Genomic DNA, 18134 nt, shown 5'->3' on the forward strand with positions numbered 1-18134 from the left:
CAGGTGGCTGGGTGACCTGAGTGGAGCTACCAGTCCTTAGGTCCCTGATGTGGGCAGGTGAGGACCTTGTTTAATAGGCAAAGCAATGTCAAATGTCAAACACCCACCTCTCCACCGCACAACTGAAATGGTTGGAGCCTGCCAACAAGGGCCTAGTCTCCCAAAAAAGCCCACACAGGTCCATGCAGAATGGAAAGATGCTCAGAGTCCACGGGTGGTTTATGCCTCAACAGGAGCTGCTTCTGTTCTGAACTCGCCTGGTTAGTGCAACTAGCAAAGTATCTTTTCCCCCAAATGCAATTTCTTTCCTTCCCCAAGGCCAGAAGGATGGCTCTAGGTGCTCAATAGGGCCTATCTCAGGCCCAGGGATTCAGCCGCTGAAGCTGGTTGGAGGGGGGGGAGCGTTAAAATATACGGAAGTACTTAGTTTTTGCCGTGAGTGCTGTTCTCCTCAGGTTCTGGAGGTGTGAGTAGGCTGTGTGGCTGGCTGCTTTTCCCTGACGAAACTGCAGCCCAACGCTAGTACCAGCCTGCTGCCGCTCCGGGAATGGTGCCTGAGTGCTCTTTGCGATTCAGGTCCGGTAACTCCTCTCCGCTTCTGAGCCATCTCTTCCTTCCCCTGCCCCTCAGTTCATTTTCTAAGGTTGCCTTTGAAGCTCAGGGCTCCCAGCTTGCCACAAATATACTCATTTCACTTGTTTTTTTCTGGTCTTTGTTGTAAAGAGGGCTCACCAGAAGTGTCTGTCTATTCCACTATCTTGGCTTTGCCCCCCAAAATTCTGATTTTTGCTTCAAAGCTTGAAATTCATCATTGGCAATAAATACTCTCATTTGTTTTTCTTAAAATGACAGCCTTACTTTTTTCATTTATGAGGAAACACCTGCCAGATACTCGTCTGAATAACCATAGTTTGTCAGCTATACTTGCAAATAAAAATTATGTTACATAAAAAAACAGTTTGTTTGCATCTCAAACATTATGCTAGTGTTTTTTCTTTAGACAACTACATACTTTGGGTATACAGCGATAGTACTTCAGGTATATTCCCTATTTCATCACACAGAATATAGAATTAAAAAAAAAAAAGAACGTGTAAATCAAGATTTGAAATTTAATAAAATTAAATTTTGCTTTTTCATTGAGGACATTCTTAAATGAAATTGACTTTTATTTTTTAAAATAGTGTGCATGATTTTGACTAATACAATGAATGTTCATTTACTTTGGTGCCACTGCCTTGATTTGCGGAAACCCTGGTGGCATAATAGTTAAGAGCTATGGCTGCTAACCAAAAGGTCGGCAGTTCGAATCTACCAGGCGTACCTTGGAAACTCTATGGAGCAGTTCTACTCTGTCCTGTAGAGTCACTATGAGTGAGAAGCGACTCGACTGCAGCGGGGTTTTTCAGGCCTTGGTTTGTGCTAACGTGCAACAGTTTTACACCATCAGTGCAAATGTGACCATAGAGGAAAGGGGAAATAACATCTTAGTATTATTATGAGAATATTTTTTCCTTCCTGGACCCTCCCCTCAAAGGGCTATGGAGGGTTACCAAAATCCATGGACCACACTTGGAAAAGGCTAGAATAGAGAGAAGAACACTGCATTTAAACGGTCCAAAAACCCAAACACCAAACCCATTGCCCTCGAATCGAATTGTGATTCAAAGTGACCCTAAAAGATGGAGTAGAGCTACCCCATAGGGTTTCCAAGGTTATAAATCTTCATGGAAGCAGACTATTGCATCTTTCTCCTGTGAAGAGGCTGGGTTTGAACCATCGACCTTTCTGTTAGTAGCCAAGCACTTAACCACTGCACAACCAAAGTGCTGTATTTTAAATGGTAGATGACTTAAATTTGCTGTCTGGCCACCGTTCTCAAGTCTTACGATGTGCTTTATGTCGCAGAATCTCCGTCATCTCATCTATAAAAGAGGGTTAAAAACATTTTTGTTTTTGTGTGCTTCAGTTACAGTTAGTAAATTGGAAAAAGTTGTAAGTGCAAGTTGTTGCTCTTTCTAAATGAGTTCCTACTCTAGCCAGTTTGGTTTACTTATCAGTCATAAAACAGTAAACATCCTAGATGTTTTCAAAAGAAGGTATTTAGTACAAAGAATTAGAATCTTAAATCAGTGGAAGGAATGGAGGAGGAGTTTCTAGCTCAGCCTTCCAAAATGACTCCCAGATTATTGCAAGACTGACCAGCCAGGGAAGCTGCACCCTCTGCCACAATCATGAAGACAGTGAATCAGGAGGCTGCCTCTGGGACTGCTGAGTCCAAGAACATGCTTCGGTAGCTGCAGTCCAGGGAACAGGAAGCCAGGATTAGGTAACTGCTGTTGAACTGTGCCTGCGCGTTGGAATGCAGAGGTCCCTTGCCACTTCTTTCTACTGTAACAATCTCTTGACATCCCTGAATCTGGAAATTGGATACTGGAATGCTTCTGTGGAGCAACCCATGTCTGTTCAATCATGCGGGAGAAAACAGCCATAAGCAGCAGCATAATGGCTTCCACCTCTCTCCTGCCTTCCAGATCTCATATGAGCGCATCCAGGTGGTGGAACTGAAATTTTATCCAGAACCTTAACTGCAAATGACCCTGGGAAGTAAATTTAAAAAAAATCTTCCTACCCATTTTCTGTAGTTGAAGAGAGCGCTCTAGGAGGATGAGAGTATGGAGTCTGAGGGTTAATTGATCAAAAACCTGTTTTTCTGCTTCTCTGTGATTTTCAAATTATTTCATCTCCTTCCATCCTCTTACAAAGTTCTAGCTATCATTTAATGATTAGCGTAGTTCTCAGTTTTATGAGGCCATTCCATACTACTTCTCTTGTCCAAGCTTTTTCTAATAAGTTATTTGAGCTGAATGGGGTCACTACACCCAGGTGACACCCATTCTTAGCGCTGGTCTGGGTGGACTTCTGGAACTCTTTGGTTGTTGTTTGTAGGCATGCTCTGTCATTTCAGTTACCTTGCTATAACTCTGTTCCACATTTTACTTGATTGAATTTTTTTTTGGATTCTACTTATTATGTTATGCTGTTTTTATTATACTGTCTAAGGACTTTAAAAACATGTACATACACCTTCCACAGCCAACTGTTATTTCTGGTATTTTTAATATTTTTCTAGCTACTGTTTGGAAAATCACTGTAGTTTTTATTGACATAGATTTTTGAAACTAACAATATGCATAATTTTTTTCCTCATTAAATTTTAGAATATTTGTTTCTAGTAGCTGTGTGTAACCCTACAGCCAGATATTAAAATATAGCTACCTTCTCTCCCATTTGCTACCTTCCTGTTTGTTTCCCTCTTGTAAAATTCTAGGATTAAAAAGAGAAAAAGAAATCAGTTTTTTAACATACCTAAAATAATTTAAAATACAAGTAAAATTAAGAGGAAAGCCCCGCCACTATAATTCTACCCAGTCTAAAATAAGAGAATAGCAGGAACAGTTCTTGCTCTTTCCCACTTGAATTTTAACTCGCTATCCCTCTCCCACTTAACAATGTATTACAGTCCCTATCAGTGTTTAAATGATGACGGGAGATTGTAACATTGGCCTTTTATGGGTTAAGGAAGTTTACCAATATATACTGGGAATTGGATTAAAAAGTAGTAATATTTACCAACATATACTGGGAATTAGATTACTGAAGGTGGTAATAGCTGTAGCCTTTGTTCTTTGGAAAAAGGAGAGTGAATACTTGTAGCATCAAGGCTATTTTCTTAGTGGGAGGAGGCACAGTTAGTTTTTGTGTGTGTGTGTGTGTGTATGTTTTCATCCTAAATAAAAATCTCATTTTAAATTAAAAGGACTGCACGCTTATATTAAACAATTCAGATGCCACAGCTTGTTTAAAATAAAAAAAATAATAATAAACTGAAACCCATTATCATGAAGTTGATTCCAACTCCTGTCGACCCCATGCATTCCAGAGTAGAACTGTTCTATAAGATTTTCTTGGCTGTATCTTTATGGAAGTAGATCGCCAGGCCTTTCTTCTGAGGAATTGCTTGGTGGGTTCAAACTGCCAACCTTTAGGTTAGTAGTTGAGGGCAAACCATTCACACCAAAGGACTGCCTTGAAAAAATAGAAAGTGAAAGATCCTTATATTTCCTCATCCCATAACAGCCTTCCATCATTTCATACGTTAAACCATGTAACAGTTTGGCACATTTGTCTCGACTTAAAAAAAAAAAAAAATGCATATATAAATGTATACCTATGGTCAATTAGTTTCTGAAACATAATTTTGAGGCATCACTTATTAGGATTTGATAAAAAACATCTAGGTAGTACTGTGGGCAAACTATAATGTTAATATCTTGAAAGGATAGTTGTTAAGCTGATAGGAGTTTTAATTGTATATTTGGGTTAATTTTAATTTCAGAAAACATAGAAGTAAGTGTTTAATTATGTTGATTTTAATTTTTATTGGTAAGGGAAATGTTTTCAGCAGTCTGTTATTAGCTTTTAATCAGAGACCTCAGTGAATCCTGAGATTGCTTTGCAATGAAAAATATTTTTGCTATTATTGCTTTAGATGTATTTTATAGAAAAGAAAGTTAAGTTAGGAAGTAATAACTAAGTTGAAATGTGTTTATTTGTATTCTCTTTGGGTAGGCTCTTATAAAAGAAATCTGGAATAAAGTTGGTGTTGATTTGGTTTGATAGGGTGTATTGGTTATAAAATCTCCATGATAAGAATTACTTTTCATTTTGTTTGACTTTGAATTTTGAGAAGATAGTTTTGCTTTTCAGATGTGATTGATCTCACTGGAGATGATAAAGATGATCTTCAGAGGGCAATTGCCTTGAGTTTGGCGGAATCAAACAGGGCGTTCAGGGAGACTGGAATAACTGATGAGGAGCAAGCCATTAGCAGGTAAAAAAATAATTTGTGTAAAGCAGCTATAAGTACCATTTATAACAATTTATAATTGGCTTTAACTTTCACAGGTAATAAGATATATTTTATGAAATTAAACTATTAATATACTTCTGTTTGGGACGGGTATTGCTTTATGTTTTATTTTCTGATTCTTATGTGATTTGAAGCTTAGATTTCTAGGATTTGGGGGTAGCATTATGAGAGATTAAATTTAGGTGTATATTTTAGTATTTTTTAAATTTCCTTCCCCTTTCGGATGCACTGTCTGATTCAACTTCCAAACATTAGTAGCAGGGGTTAGCAGACTTTTTCTGTAAAGGGTCATTAGTAAAATATTTTAGGCTTTGTAAACCATATGGTTTCTGTTGCAGCTACTCAGTTCTCCTGTTGTAGTACAAAAACAGCCATAGCCAATGCATAAATGAGTGAGCATGGCTGTTTTCCAGTAAAAATGTGTAAAAACAGACCTGCCAGAGGGATTTGGCCTATGGCTGTAGTTTGCTGAGCCCTGATTTATAGTATGTTGATAGGTTTTCTTTTTCTTCCTTTTGGTCTTTTTTTTTTTTTTTTTAAATAGCCAGGGTTCTAAGATGTGTGATAGAATACGTTTTTTTGATATAATAACAAACTTCAATTTGAAACAATTTGATCTATCCAGGGATCAAATAGATAAATTTGGCTTCATCGTTAAATCAATGTTGATTAAAAACAAACAAAAAAACTCTTTAAATTACAGCTATAATCTTCTACATAGCTATTTCGAGGCAGTGGCAGCTCCATTCTACTGAAGAAGAAATTTGGCTTGTAAGAGGTTAAATGTTTTTTCAAAGATAGACAAGTACCATGACTCAAATTCTTTTCACTGTAACACAATTGATTGCTAGCAAGATGTACTAGCTTTCTCAGATAGATTTTCCTTGGAATAATATCAATAGTATATTTCTTCTTAAATAACCTGAGATTACTGCATGGTAGGGTATATCTCAAATGCTATGTCTAGCAAAGGTGCATTATTTTCTTTTTAGTGTCTTTAATGTTGCTTTAGAAATTTCTTTGTAAGGCATTATATTAAGATGGGAAGACAATTAAAATGCATTGTTCCCCTCTTTAATTGTGGCTGATGTCATTTAATACCAGGGACTTTAAGTGAAAAGTGAAAATGGAATGGCTTTTTGGGGGCATCTTTTATTAGGCTTGTTCTGAAGGATCTGGAGAAGTTTGTCTGGAAAAGCATGTGTCTTTAAAATGGACATAATTATCTCAGTTATTAAACTTGACACTGCTTAAAGTTTGAAGATAAATATTTAATATATGAGTTGAATTTTGTATTTAAGGGGAATGATTATTATATGAAAAAGAAGTGATAAAATAGAATGAGTAATTGTAGAATTTTTATTTTAAAAATTATATGTACGTTTTGTTTATATGTATTTTTATTAGTGTATAAATAGTAAAAAGACTGGAAACATATGCCAAATTAATATTAGTATTTCAACTTATTTTGTGTTTTCTCATTTTTCTGAAAACATATACAAACTAGTTAATAAAAAGTAAAAATAACTTTAAAGTTCAGTAATTAAAACTATTCCTAAGCTTATATTAAGTTAAATGTATATGTTCTATATTGTTTTGGATACCTATTTTTCCCCAACTTGGAAAAAAAAAATCTAGGTAATGTTTTCTTTTTTATTCTTGGTCTTTTATATTTTAATGTACTCTTAAAAGAGTAAATAGTTATATAAATATTTTTATTGTAGCTGACATAGTGAAGATTTGACAGTGTAATATACTATAAAATATTTACATAAAATCAGAATCCATAGAAGTAAACATTTTGCAAAATGTTCTTTTTTCTTGGTATGTGTAGATTTCAAAATTTGCAGTTAAAAAGGGAATGTTAAATGCAAAATGTGCAATTAATAAGCACATATGTAAATCAAATTGTAGTAGCAAAGGAGGGAATGTGAGAATTCTAGCTAAAACTTTGGCAGAAATCTCTTTGTCCCCATTGGCTTTATTAAGGTTTAGGACTAAATTCAAAAGGGAAAATGATGTATTTTCAAGGAAGAATTCATATGTCATGTTTAAAAGTATACTGAAGTAGGTCACTAGGCCTTTTTTCTGCAATGCCTCTGGGTGCATTCGAACCACCAACCTTTCAGTTAGTAGCTGAGCGGAAACTGCGCCATCAAGAGACCTGAACACAGGTTAGTAGAAAATTAGAAACAACTAAAAAGATCATTAGTATACTGGAATTTGTATTAGAAGAAATTATCTAACCTGTAACACAGTCAGCTTAAAAGATGGAAAGTATGGAGGAAAGTTGAAAGACAGAGAACGTGGAGTGAGTAGATCTAATATACATTAACTGGTGTTCTAGAAGGAGGGGAGAGAGAGTGGTCCAGAGGCAAAATTTAAGGAGATAATCACGGAAAATTTATCAGAAATGAGAAGATGATCCCTAATTTCATGAAGCCCAACAAATTCTAATCAGGAAAATTAAGAGAAACCCATACCTAGATTCATTTATAGTATTACTCTAGAACACTTAAGAATAAGAGAATCTCATAAGTATTCAGAGAAGAAAAGGTATATTCCCCTTTAAAAATAGTGACAGTTAAGCGACAGATAACATTTCAACAGCAACAATGGACACCTGAAAAATAATAAAGTCATTTTCAATCAATAGAAGGAAAATAACTGACCAAATTGTATTCTTAGTGAAATAGTTTGGGAAAGTCTAACCAGAGCAGTTTCTTCATGATGAAAGCTCCAGGGACAGTAGTGAGAGACTAAGGTGTTCCATCCTTAGCTGTGGGGTAGTTGTTCTGTCACCACTGCTACAAAATCATTGTATCCTATTCCAGGAGCTATAATTTACTTTTTTGTCAATCATCCCTTACCCATACCTTGACCTCTCATGCAAAAAAGATCAGATAAAAGAGGAAAAAGGGCATTTTTATAGAATTTACAGAGACCCATTGTGCCTTCCACTTTGGCTGACATGGACCTTCTTAGGGGAATTGGGTAAGCAGTGCATTCAACCAAGTGGTTATTATCTTTATGACCTACTACCAATCAGTCCATCAGGAGAATTCAGACGTCTGAACTGCAGTTAAGTTTGGCGGAGAGACATTCAGAGAGCTTACCAACTAAGCTAGCCTGGGGTTGCCATTAGGGGAAAGGAAGAAGCATTGTGTCCAGGAATGGTCAGACTAGAATTCTGAATTTTTGAAATAGGACTGTATGACCCCTAGCCTTTTCATGTTGAACATTACCCAGGCAGCAGGGGGAATCGCCTAAGAAAGTGTGTGGAGCCAGGAATAGGTGGTAGAGGTAAAAATGTTTTTGAGTTTTATTTGTGAGGAAGACATTCCAATGGCCAAAAATATTGCCTACCTTTTGGTGGTAGGAGTGTGAAAGGCTCATCAAGTACTTTGATTGTCGGCTATTGCTGTGTGGCTTTTACAATAAAAGGCGCATCATAGTTAGGTTACAAATGGGCTAGGAAAGTAAAAAATATGCAGATTAGTTTCAAGGCCTGTAAGGGTGTGGCTGGAGTTGGCTGATCAGACTGGAACAGCAACAAACACTAACTGGAAAAAGTATCAGCAGCAGTGAAGCACAGCTGATGGCCCCTAGAGGGGGTCAAAGGTCTGATGTCATCAGCCTACCAGGAGTGGGCAGGGATCACACTCCAGGCAGTGTGGCCACCCTCAGCACAACAGAAACAGGTCAGTTTTGTCAGGAGTCACATATCCAGCGTAACAGTGGTAGCCTCTGTTTCAGAAACATAGAGTTCCTTAATTTTTACCCTTTATATGATTTCGTTATGTATTGCTCTGTTGGGGTTAATGATGGCTTATAGCATTGGTGGCGATCTGCATGGTACAAGCGTGATCAGCATCCTAATTCTAGTCATCTCATTAGAAAATAGACTTCACTACGTACCCATGACACTGGCTAAAATGAAAAACACTGACGATGCTGAGTATTGGTGAGTATATGGAGCAACTGGAAATGTCAGACCCTACTGGTGGGAAAGTACAAGGGTATAAGTACTTTGAAAATCTGGGAGCTCCTAATGAATTTCCATATATGCTATATACTAGCACTCTGTATTTCTACTCCAGGTACAGACCCAAGAGAAAAGAGTACATGTGTCTACAGAAAGACTCATGCAAAAATGTGCTTTATTGATAATAACTAAAAACTGGAACAACCAAATGTCCATAATAGCAAAATGGATGAACAATGATGGTATATTCATGCAGTGCAATACTAAGCAATATAAAGGAAAATATTCCTGCTACTTGCAAAAATATGGATGAATTCCCAGACCAACATGTTGAGTGAAATAAAGAGTAACTGGTTTGTGATTTCATTTATATGATGTTCAAGAATAGGTACAACTAATTTATGGGTATAGCAGTCAAAATAGTGTTTATCTGGGGGATGGAGAGGACACTGTTGGATGGAGGACAATGAGGGTATGTTTGGGGTAATGGAGATTTTCTCTATCTTGGTCTGGTGGGGGACATATAAGCATATAGATGTCTTAGTTACCTAGTAGTGCTATAACAAATAGTACAAGGGGATGGCTTTAACAAACAGAAATTTATTTTTTCACAGTTCAGGAGGCTAGAAGTTTAAATTCGGGTGCTGGTTCTAGGGGAAGACTTTCTCTCTCTGTCACCTCAGGAGGAAGGCCCTTGTCTCTTTGACCTTCTGCTCCTGGGCAGTCGTCATGTGGCTTGGCATTTCTCTCCCCCGTCTCTGCTTGCTAGCTTACATTTAATTTCTTTTATATGTGGAAAGAGATTGACTCAAGATATACCCTACACTAATCCTGTCTCATTAACATAACAAAAAAAATTCCCAAATGAGATTGTAACCACTGGCCATAGAGGTTAGAATTTATAACATTTTTGGGGGGACATAGTTCAATCCATAACAATACATTATGTAAAAAAGTCACCAAGTTATACATTCAAAATTTGTATATTATCTATAAATTATGTCTAATAAAATGCTTTAGGGGGAAATTTTACTGCATTTAGCTGTGTTGATGGATAATCACTATACAAAATTATATAAGAAAGACTGAGAAAGTAGATTTTTAAAAAGATAACATTTATAACATCTGAAACTATTAGAGACAAAGAATAAGTCTTATAAGAATTGCTCAAGAGACACATTAAAGAGTATGTAAATAATTGGAAATAAGTGCTATTTCACAAATTGGAAGACTGAACACCAAAAAACTGGTCAGTTCTCCTTAAATGAACTTATTGGCTCACTGCAGTCCCAAACAAAATATTCGTGTATTTTTTCTTTTAGGAAACTAACCATGAGATTCTAAATTTATTTGATAATACAGAGAAAAAAGGGAGAGAATTTGCCATATCAGAAATCAAGACTAATTGCAGAGTTATAGTCATTATGAAAATGATCTGTGTTAGAGATGGTACCACTGCTCAGTGGAGAATGGAAGATCTATTTAATTAAACTGTGTTTGGAAAATTTGATATTTATGTGGAAAAAAATAAAATTGTGCTTCTTCCTTACACCATTTGATAAAGCTAATTACACACACGAAAACCCAAAATATAAAATGTTTAAAAGATAATATGGGAGAATATTTTTGTATTTTTTATTTTTATACCTCAGGATAGAAAAGTGTTTCTTAAAGACAGAAAAAGCATCAATCTTAAGATAAAGATTCATAAGTTCCACTCTGTTAGAAATGAAGAGTTCTGGTTATCAGTCACATAGGGTCACTATAAGTAGGAATCTACTTGATGGCACCCAACAACAGTAACATTTATTGGTCACCCTAAGAGAATAGAGAGGTGAGATGTTAAAAAGTTATTAAACATTAAAATCTCACCCTGCTCTTTGGAGAGGTTTGTTTTCACATATACTATAGAGAGCAGCCTTCTTTTGTTTGACCTGGTTTGGGACCTCCTTTTTCATAATGCTAATGTGGTAACTTCAGTTTTTTCATCTTTGACATTAGTATTTGGTGTGTGATTTTGAATAGTAGTCATATTAACTGGTCTTCCTTGTAGGCTTGTGGATATTGTCATATCGCTGACAGTGTTTCATTTCAGGATAGGTCTTGAAATGTTCTTCTTGACAGTGAATGCGACACCATTCCTCTTCAATTTGTCATTCCTGGCATAGTAGACTGTATGATTGTCCAGTTCAAAAAGGCCAGTACCAATCCATTTCAGTTACTAATCCCTAGGATATCAATCTTTAAGCATTTCATTTCATTTTCGACAGTTTTCAGTTTTCCTTGACTCATACATTCCACGTTCTGATTATTAATGCATGTTTCCAGCTGTTTCTTCTCATTTAGAATTGGGCCATATCAGCAGATGAAGGTCCTGAAAACTTTACTCAATCCACGTCATTAAGGTAGACTCTCCTTTGAGAAAGCAAGTCTTCCCCCGTCATATTTTGAGTGCCTTCCTACCTGAGGGGCTCCCCTTCCGGCACCATGTCAGACAATGGTCTGCTGCTCTCCAAAAAGTTTTCATAGGCCAATTTTTCAGATGTAGATCTCCAGGTCCTTCTTCCTAACCTGTCTAAGTCCGAAAGCTCTGCTGAAACCTGTCCACCATGGGTGACCCTTCAGGTATTTGAAATACCAGTGGCATAGCGTCCAGCATCACAGCAACACGTAAGCCACCATAGTACAAGAAACTGACAGAAGAGTGATGGAAGATTTTTGTCAACTTCTGCATTCTGAAATTGGTCAAATATGCAGTCAAGATGCATTGGTGATTACTGATGATTGAAATGTGAAAGTTGAAAATAAAGAAGGATCAGTAGTTGGAAAATATGGCCTTGATGATAGAAATGACGACAGTGATTGTGTGATAGAATTTTGCATGACCAACAACCCACTCATTGAAAATACCTTTTTTTAGCAGCATAAATGGCAGCTATACATGTGGACCTCACCAAATGGAATACACAGGAATTAAATCGTCTACATCTGTGGAAAGAAAATAGGGAGTAGCTCAGTATCATCAGTCAGAACAAGGCCAGGGGCCGACTACAGTTAATTGCTCAAATGGAAGTTCAAGTTGAAGCTGAAGAAAATAAGAACAAGTCCACAAGAGCCAAAGTGTACCTTGAACATATCTCACCTGAATTTAGAGACCATCTCAAGAATGGATTTGACACATTGAACACTAATGACTGAAGACCAGATGAGTTGTGGAATGACATCAAGGACACCATACATGAAGAAACCCAGAGGTCATTAAAGAGACAGGAAAGAAAGAAAAGACCAAAATGGATGTCAGAGGAGACTATGAAACTTGCTCTTGAACACAGAGTAGCTAAAAGGAATGGAAGGAAGTGATGAAGAGAACTGAACAGACAATTTCAAAGGGTGGCCTGAGAAGACAAAGTTAAGTATTATAATGAAATGTGCAAAGACCTGGAGTTAGAAAAACAAAATGGAACAGACTTGGCATTTCTTGAACTTAAAGAACTGAAGAAAAAGTTCAAGCCTTGAAGTGTAATATTGAAGGATTCTATGGGCAAAAAATCAAATGATGTAGGAAGCATCAAAAAAAAAAAAAAAAAAAAAGAAGGAATGCATAGAGTCACTGTAACAAAAAGAATTGGTCTACGTTTAACCATTTCAGTAGGTAGCATATCAATAAACACCAATGGTACTTGAAGGAAGAAGTCCAAGCTGTACTGAAGGCATTGGTAAAAAATAAGGCCCCGGGTATTGACAGAATACCAATTGAGATATTTCGACAAACAGATGGAATGTTGGAAGTGCTCACTCGTCTATGCCAAGAAACTTGGAAGACAGCTACCTGGCCAGCTGACTGGAAAAGATCTATACATAGGCCTATTCCGAAGAAAAATGATCCAACAGAATGCAGAAGTATCAAACAGTATCATTAACATCACATGCAATTATGCCGAAGATAATTCAAAAACCATTGCAGCGGTACACCAACAGGGAACTGCCAGAAATTCGAGCCGAATTTAGAACAGGATGTGGAAAGAGAGATATCATTGCTGATATCAGAAGGATCTTGGCTGTGTTTTATTGACTATGCAAAGGCATTTGACTATGAGGATCATAACAAATTATGAATAACTTTGTGAAGAATTGAAATTCCAGAATACTTAATTGTGCTCATGTGGAACCTGTATATAGACCAAGAGTTAGTTGTTCCAGCAAAACAAGGGGATACTGCATGGTTTAAAATTAGGAAACCTGTGCATGAGGGTTGTATCCTTTCACCATAGTTATTCAGTCTGAATGCTGAGCAAATAATCCAAGAAGCTGTACTATATGAAGAACTCAGCATCAGGATTGGAGCAAGATCCATTAACAACCTGCTTATGCAGATGATACAGCCTTGCTTGCTGAAAGGTAGAAGAACTTGAAGCAGCTACTGATAAAGATCAAAGACTACGATTTTCAGTATGGATTACACCTCACCATAAAGAAAACAAAAATCCTCACAATGGGACCAACAAGCAACATCATGGTAAGCAGAGAAAGGACTGAAATTGTCAAGGATTTCATTTTACTTGGATCCACAATCAACATCCATGGCAACAGCACTCAAGAAATCAAGTGACACATTGAATTGGGCAAACCTGCAGCAAAAGACTTCTTTAAAGTGTTCAAAAGTAAAGATGTCACTTTGAGAACTAAGGTAACCCTGACTCACGCCATGGTATTTTCATTTGTCTCATATGCATGCAAAAGCTAGTCAATGAAGAAGTAAGATCGAAGAATTGATGCATTTCAGTTATGTTGTTTGTGAAGAATATTGTATATAAGCATGGATTACCAGAAGAACGAACAAATCCGTCTTCCAAGAATTACAGTCAGAATTCTTTCTTAGAAGCGACGTTGGTGAGACTTGGTCTCCTGTACTTTGGGCATGTTACTAGGAGGCACCAGTCCCTGGAGAAGGACATCATGCTTGGTGAAGTAGAGGGTCAGCGAAAAAGAGGAAGACTGTCAACAAGATGGATTGACACGTTGGCTGCAACAGTGGGCTCAAACAGCAACAATTGTGAGGATGGCGCAGGATGGGGAAGTGTTTCATTGTACACAGGATTCTTATGAGTCTGAAACGACTTGATGGCACCTAACAACAACAAATGTCGTAACTGAGTAGCAGAGGACACTGCTAGAAAGTCAGTGTTCCAAATTTAACTACATGAACGGATCTCTTGCCGTAGTTCTGTGTTCCAGTTGCCAGTCAATTCAGTGTTGAGGACTATGGGAGTTTGGACTACATAACTCTTGAATTAATGTTCAACATACAGGTTTCACCTTCAGTGTGGATAGTCCTTTCCCTGAAAATTTAAATTGTATGTGTGTCATTATGTGCACACCCACACAGACCTTTCTCTCCTCATGCAAATGTATTTGATTGCTTAGTTTTAATTTCATGAGCTTGGATAGTGAGAAATAGTGTGGGTTTATACTCACTGTAGTTTAGTGTATAAGGTTTGTATTCAGAGTAAATACAATCATTCTGAACTTAAATTTTTTTAAGTCTTGATGATAGATTTTTACTGATGACTTAATCATGGTCCCCAATCTGATTTATGAAATTTTTCTTTTCTACAAAATAGTAAAGTGAATATATGTAATGAAACATTCATAAACATATCAGATCTCATTTTTTTTTTTTTAGTTCATAAAAACCTCAGAATATAACTGACAGTATGTTTATATGTGAAGAGAGCCTTTAAGTATATATTAGGTGCTTATAGAAATTCAGTGAAAGAATCATCGATTTATCACACATCTTCAGTATTCAGCCTATGGGGGTAAAAAAGTAAAAATGTATTTTAAAAAACCCAGTGCTGTCGAGTCAATTCTGACTCATAGCAACCCTATAGGACAGAGTAGAACTGCCCATACATTTCAAAATCATAAACATTTTATTCTGTGTTCAAATTAAGTGGATAGAAGTATTTCACACATATGTTTTAGGAAGATAAACATGCTGCCTTATTTTGTAACATTTTGACATTTATGGCCTGTATTATATACCTTTTGGATTATATTATCATTTAAAAATGTAATAGCAGTTATTTGTGTCTCGTACATTTTAACCATATGCTTTAAAACAAATGATTTTCTTTTCTCCTTCCTTTCTTCCTTTTTTCCTTTCTTCTTTTAATTGGTTGATCTGTACAGCTTAAATGATAGTCATGTTTTTCAGTGAGTATGACGCTTCCCAAAAAGGGACTTGGTGAGTTTAAGTGGGTAGTTTTCAACATTACAGCTGTAAACAACACACATAAAACAGACAAAAAAACCCATACAGTGAAATTTTAATGGCAAAGTGAAAATTCACCATAATTAAGCGCTTTAAGCATTCTGTATAGTGTGTGGAAAGATTAGACACCAAAGCATTTTGTCATCTTTTATATTGCTGAGTGCCAAGGTCATGACCGGTGTTAGGGAGAATAAGAGAGCAGGTGATATGTGGCAGGGGTTGGTTTTTGATTTGTGGCTCATGGAGTTGCCTCCCTCAGCATGCTACATTTTGCTTTTGGCTATTTATGAGCTCCCTAAGATTTGTAGAATTTATTATCTGTCTCTGTTGGCAGCCTTAGTATCTGGAACTTAGCTGTTGTGTATTTTATACTTCAGAGCCTGACTTTATATTGGCGAGGCCAGAGAATGAACCCTTACGTAGGACCTGACTTTATAAAAAGCTTACATTCATAGTGTCAGTACTGAACTTTAGGAAGGGACAAGGGCTTGGGAGTAGAGTAGTATTTTGGCTAGAGGCCGAGCTTTTGTTTAAAAAAAAAAAAAACTAAGAGGTGATGGAATCTAATATCTGATCATCCATTCACTTCATACACTTGTTTAACTGCTACTATTTGTCATGTAGACTCTACCCAGAAACCCAGTGCCGTCGAGTTGATTCCGACTCATATTGAAAGACTCTAGGGATAAAAAAGAAAAAATGATAATAATTGGTGTTTCTGCTCTCTAAATACTGATGGGAGAGACTGCTTGATTAATAAATATTTTCGGTGCAGTGTAATAAATGTGCTTTTAAAGTTCTTTTGGAGCCAAGAGGAGGTGGTAGGAAGACACCTAATGAGGCACATTGTACTCATTGCTATCGAGATTCTGCCTCTAGGGACACTATAGGACGGGGTTGAACTGCTCCATATTGTTCCCAAGGCTGTAAATCTTTGCAATAGCAGACTGCCATGTCTTTCTCCCATGGAGTGGCTGGTGGGTTCGAGCTGTCAGCCTTTTACTTAGCAGCTGAACTCTTTTTTTTTTTTTTTAATTGTGAACAGCTGAGCTCTTAACCACTGCGCCTCCAGGGCTCCTTAGGCATATTGAAGGGCCCCTGTAATACAGTGAGACCTGTGAGAGCCAGAACTCCACAGGACTGCCTTGTTCTTCTGGGTCTCACAAGGTTTCCATGCAGTCTTACCACTTTTCTGTCACTTGTTTTAGTGGAAAATATTTGAGTTTTCCTTCTCTGACAGGTTACCACCTTACACAGGTTTGGGTTTTCACAGGTTTTACTGTATCTGAATGTGCTGTAAGCTCTAAATCAAGGAGGTCACAAAGTCACAGTATTCCTTTTTTGTCTGTCTTCTTTTAGCACCGTAATTCTACCATATGGTGTGGTTAAGGAATTTTACAATGAACCTGCTCCCATACTTTTGTTATAATGAATATCGTATCTATAAAATGGAGAAGCCCTGGTGGTGCAGTGGTTTAGAGCTTGGCTGCTAACCAAAAGGTCGGAAGTTTGAATCTAGCAGCTGCTCCTTAGAAACCCTGAGACAGTTCTGCTCTGTCCTGTAGAGTTGCTGTGACTTAGAATCAATTCAATGACAGTGAGTTCGGTTTTTAGGTTTTATAAAATAGAAATATCATTTAGGAAATGGGTATTATTATTATTACGTTATCATTATTGTCGTTTTGTTCTTATACTGTGCTGTACCGCCCAAATAGGCCAGTGGGAGTTCTCTTAAGTCGACTCTTTGACCTTTTATCAATCCCTCTTGTGTTCTTGAAAACTTGCATTCTGGTAAAAGTGGAAATCCTGATTTTTTTCTGCCCTTGTTTGTCTATCTTCCAAGAAATTCTGATTCTTTGTTATGGTAAATAGTTTAAGAGAAAAAGCCTGGAATGTCGGTTGCCTAGGACAGTTGATTTTGGGCAAAGAAAACCCTTAGAAGTGATAGAAATGTAAACAGTTTATTTTTAAGTACATCAGTTTACCTGGATCTCTACATTTTAGCATCTCATGTGGTGACCCACTTTTTTTTTTAGTGTATGGCTTTATTGCCACTGCCCCCCGCAGACTTTCCTCCTGTATCACAAAGGTTATTTTAAATGCTGTTTTATAACACAACTACACTGTATGTAATGTTGTAGATATTATTGTTAGAGATAAGAGAATAATTAATTTTTTCCATAATTATGAAATATAGCTATATTATTTTGACATTAACCTGATAAGGAAAACTCTTTAGGATAAAGATGGTGTAGCATGAATGAAATTTTCTCCAGAAGCTGAAAAGTTAGAAAAACTTATTTTTGCTGATAATAATGTCACTATGATTTATTCTACCTCTGAGTTTTCTAATTAATACAAAGTGGGTTAAGGCAATCTGCATATTACTTATGCTTATTTAGTATAGTAAGTAACAGCATCTCTTGAGAAGGCAAACTTCTTGGGTAAACCAAAGAGGTTAAATAAGGTAAATTCATACGTGAAATTATGGGTCATTTAGTGATTTTAGGTTTATTTTTGTATGCTTAGAAGCAAGAAAAGCTTTATTATCAAACAAAGTAACATTACTTTGCCATGTTTAGATATATTGAGGGTATCCTTTAGAATAGTTTATCTTAGAGAGGTTAATAATCTTTTCTTATTCTGATAGTTAGGTATTTTCACTACTTTTATTCCTAAGCAAACTTTTAGGTGAAGAAGTGCATACAAAAGCATTCTTGTCCTTTATTTAGCTATCATGTATCTCTAGGACTGAAAAAAAAAAGGACCCCTAGAATTTCCCATATTTAACCTCTTTTTATAGAGGAGGTAGGAGCCCTGGTAACACAGTGGTTAGAGCACTCAGCTGCCAGCCGAGAGATCGGCAGTTAGAAGCTACCAGTGGCTCCACAGGAGAAAGACATGGCAGTCTGCTCCTATAAAGATTACAGCCTGGAAAACCG

At 36.8% G+C, this 18134-nt stretch overlaps 1 protein-coding gene across 10 annotated transcripts in view; it reads left to right on the top strand.

The window, feature by feature from the left end:
* USP25 (ubiquitin specific peptidase 25) overlaps positions 1 to 18134 on the top strand; it is a 172321-nt gene that overhangs the window by 63301 nt on the left and 90886 nt on the right. For all 10 annotated transcript variants that reach the window (XM_064273110.1, XM_064273112.1, XM_064273111.1 and 7 more), the window contains one exon: positions 4771 to 4894. In XM_064273110.1, the coding sequence (XP_064129180.1) occupies positions 4771 to 4894 (124 nt within the window). The remainder of the gene's footprint in view (positions 1 to 4770; positions 4895 to 18134) is intronic.

Source organism: Loxodonta africana, chromosome 20, assembly GCF_030014295.1.
Source record: "Loxodonta africana isolate mLoxAfr1 chromosome 20, mLoxAfr1.hap2, whole genome shotgun sequence".
NCBI lineage: Eukaryota > Metazoa > Chordata > Mammalia > Proboscidea > Elephantidae > Loxodonta > Loxodonta africana.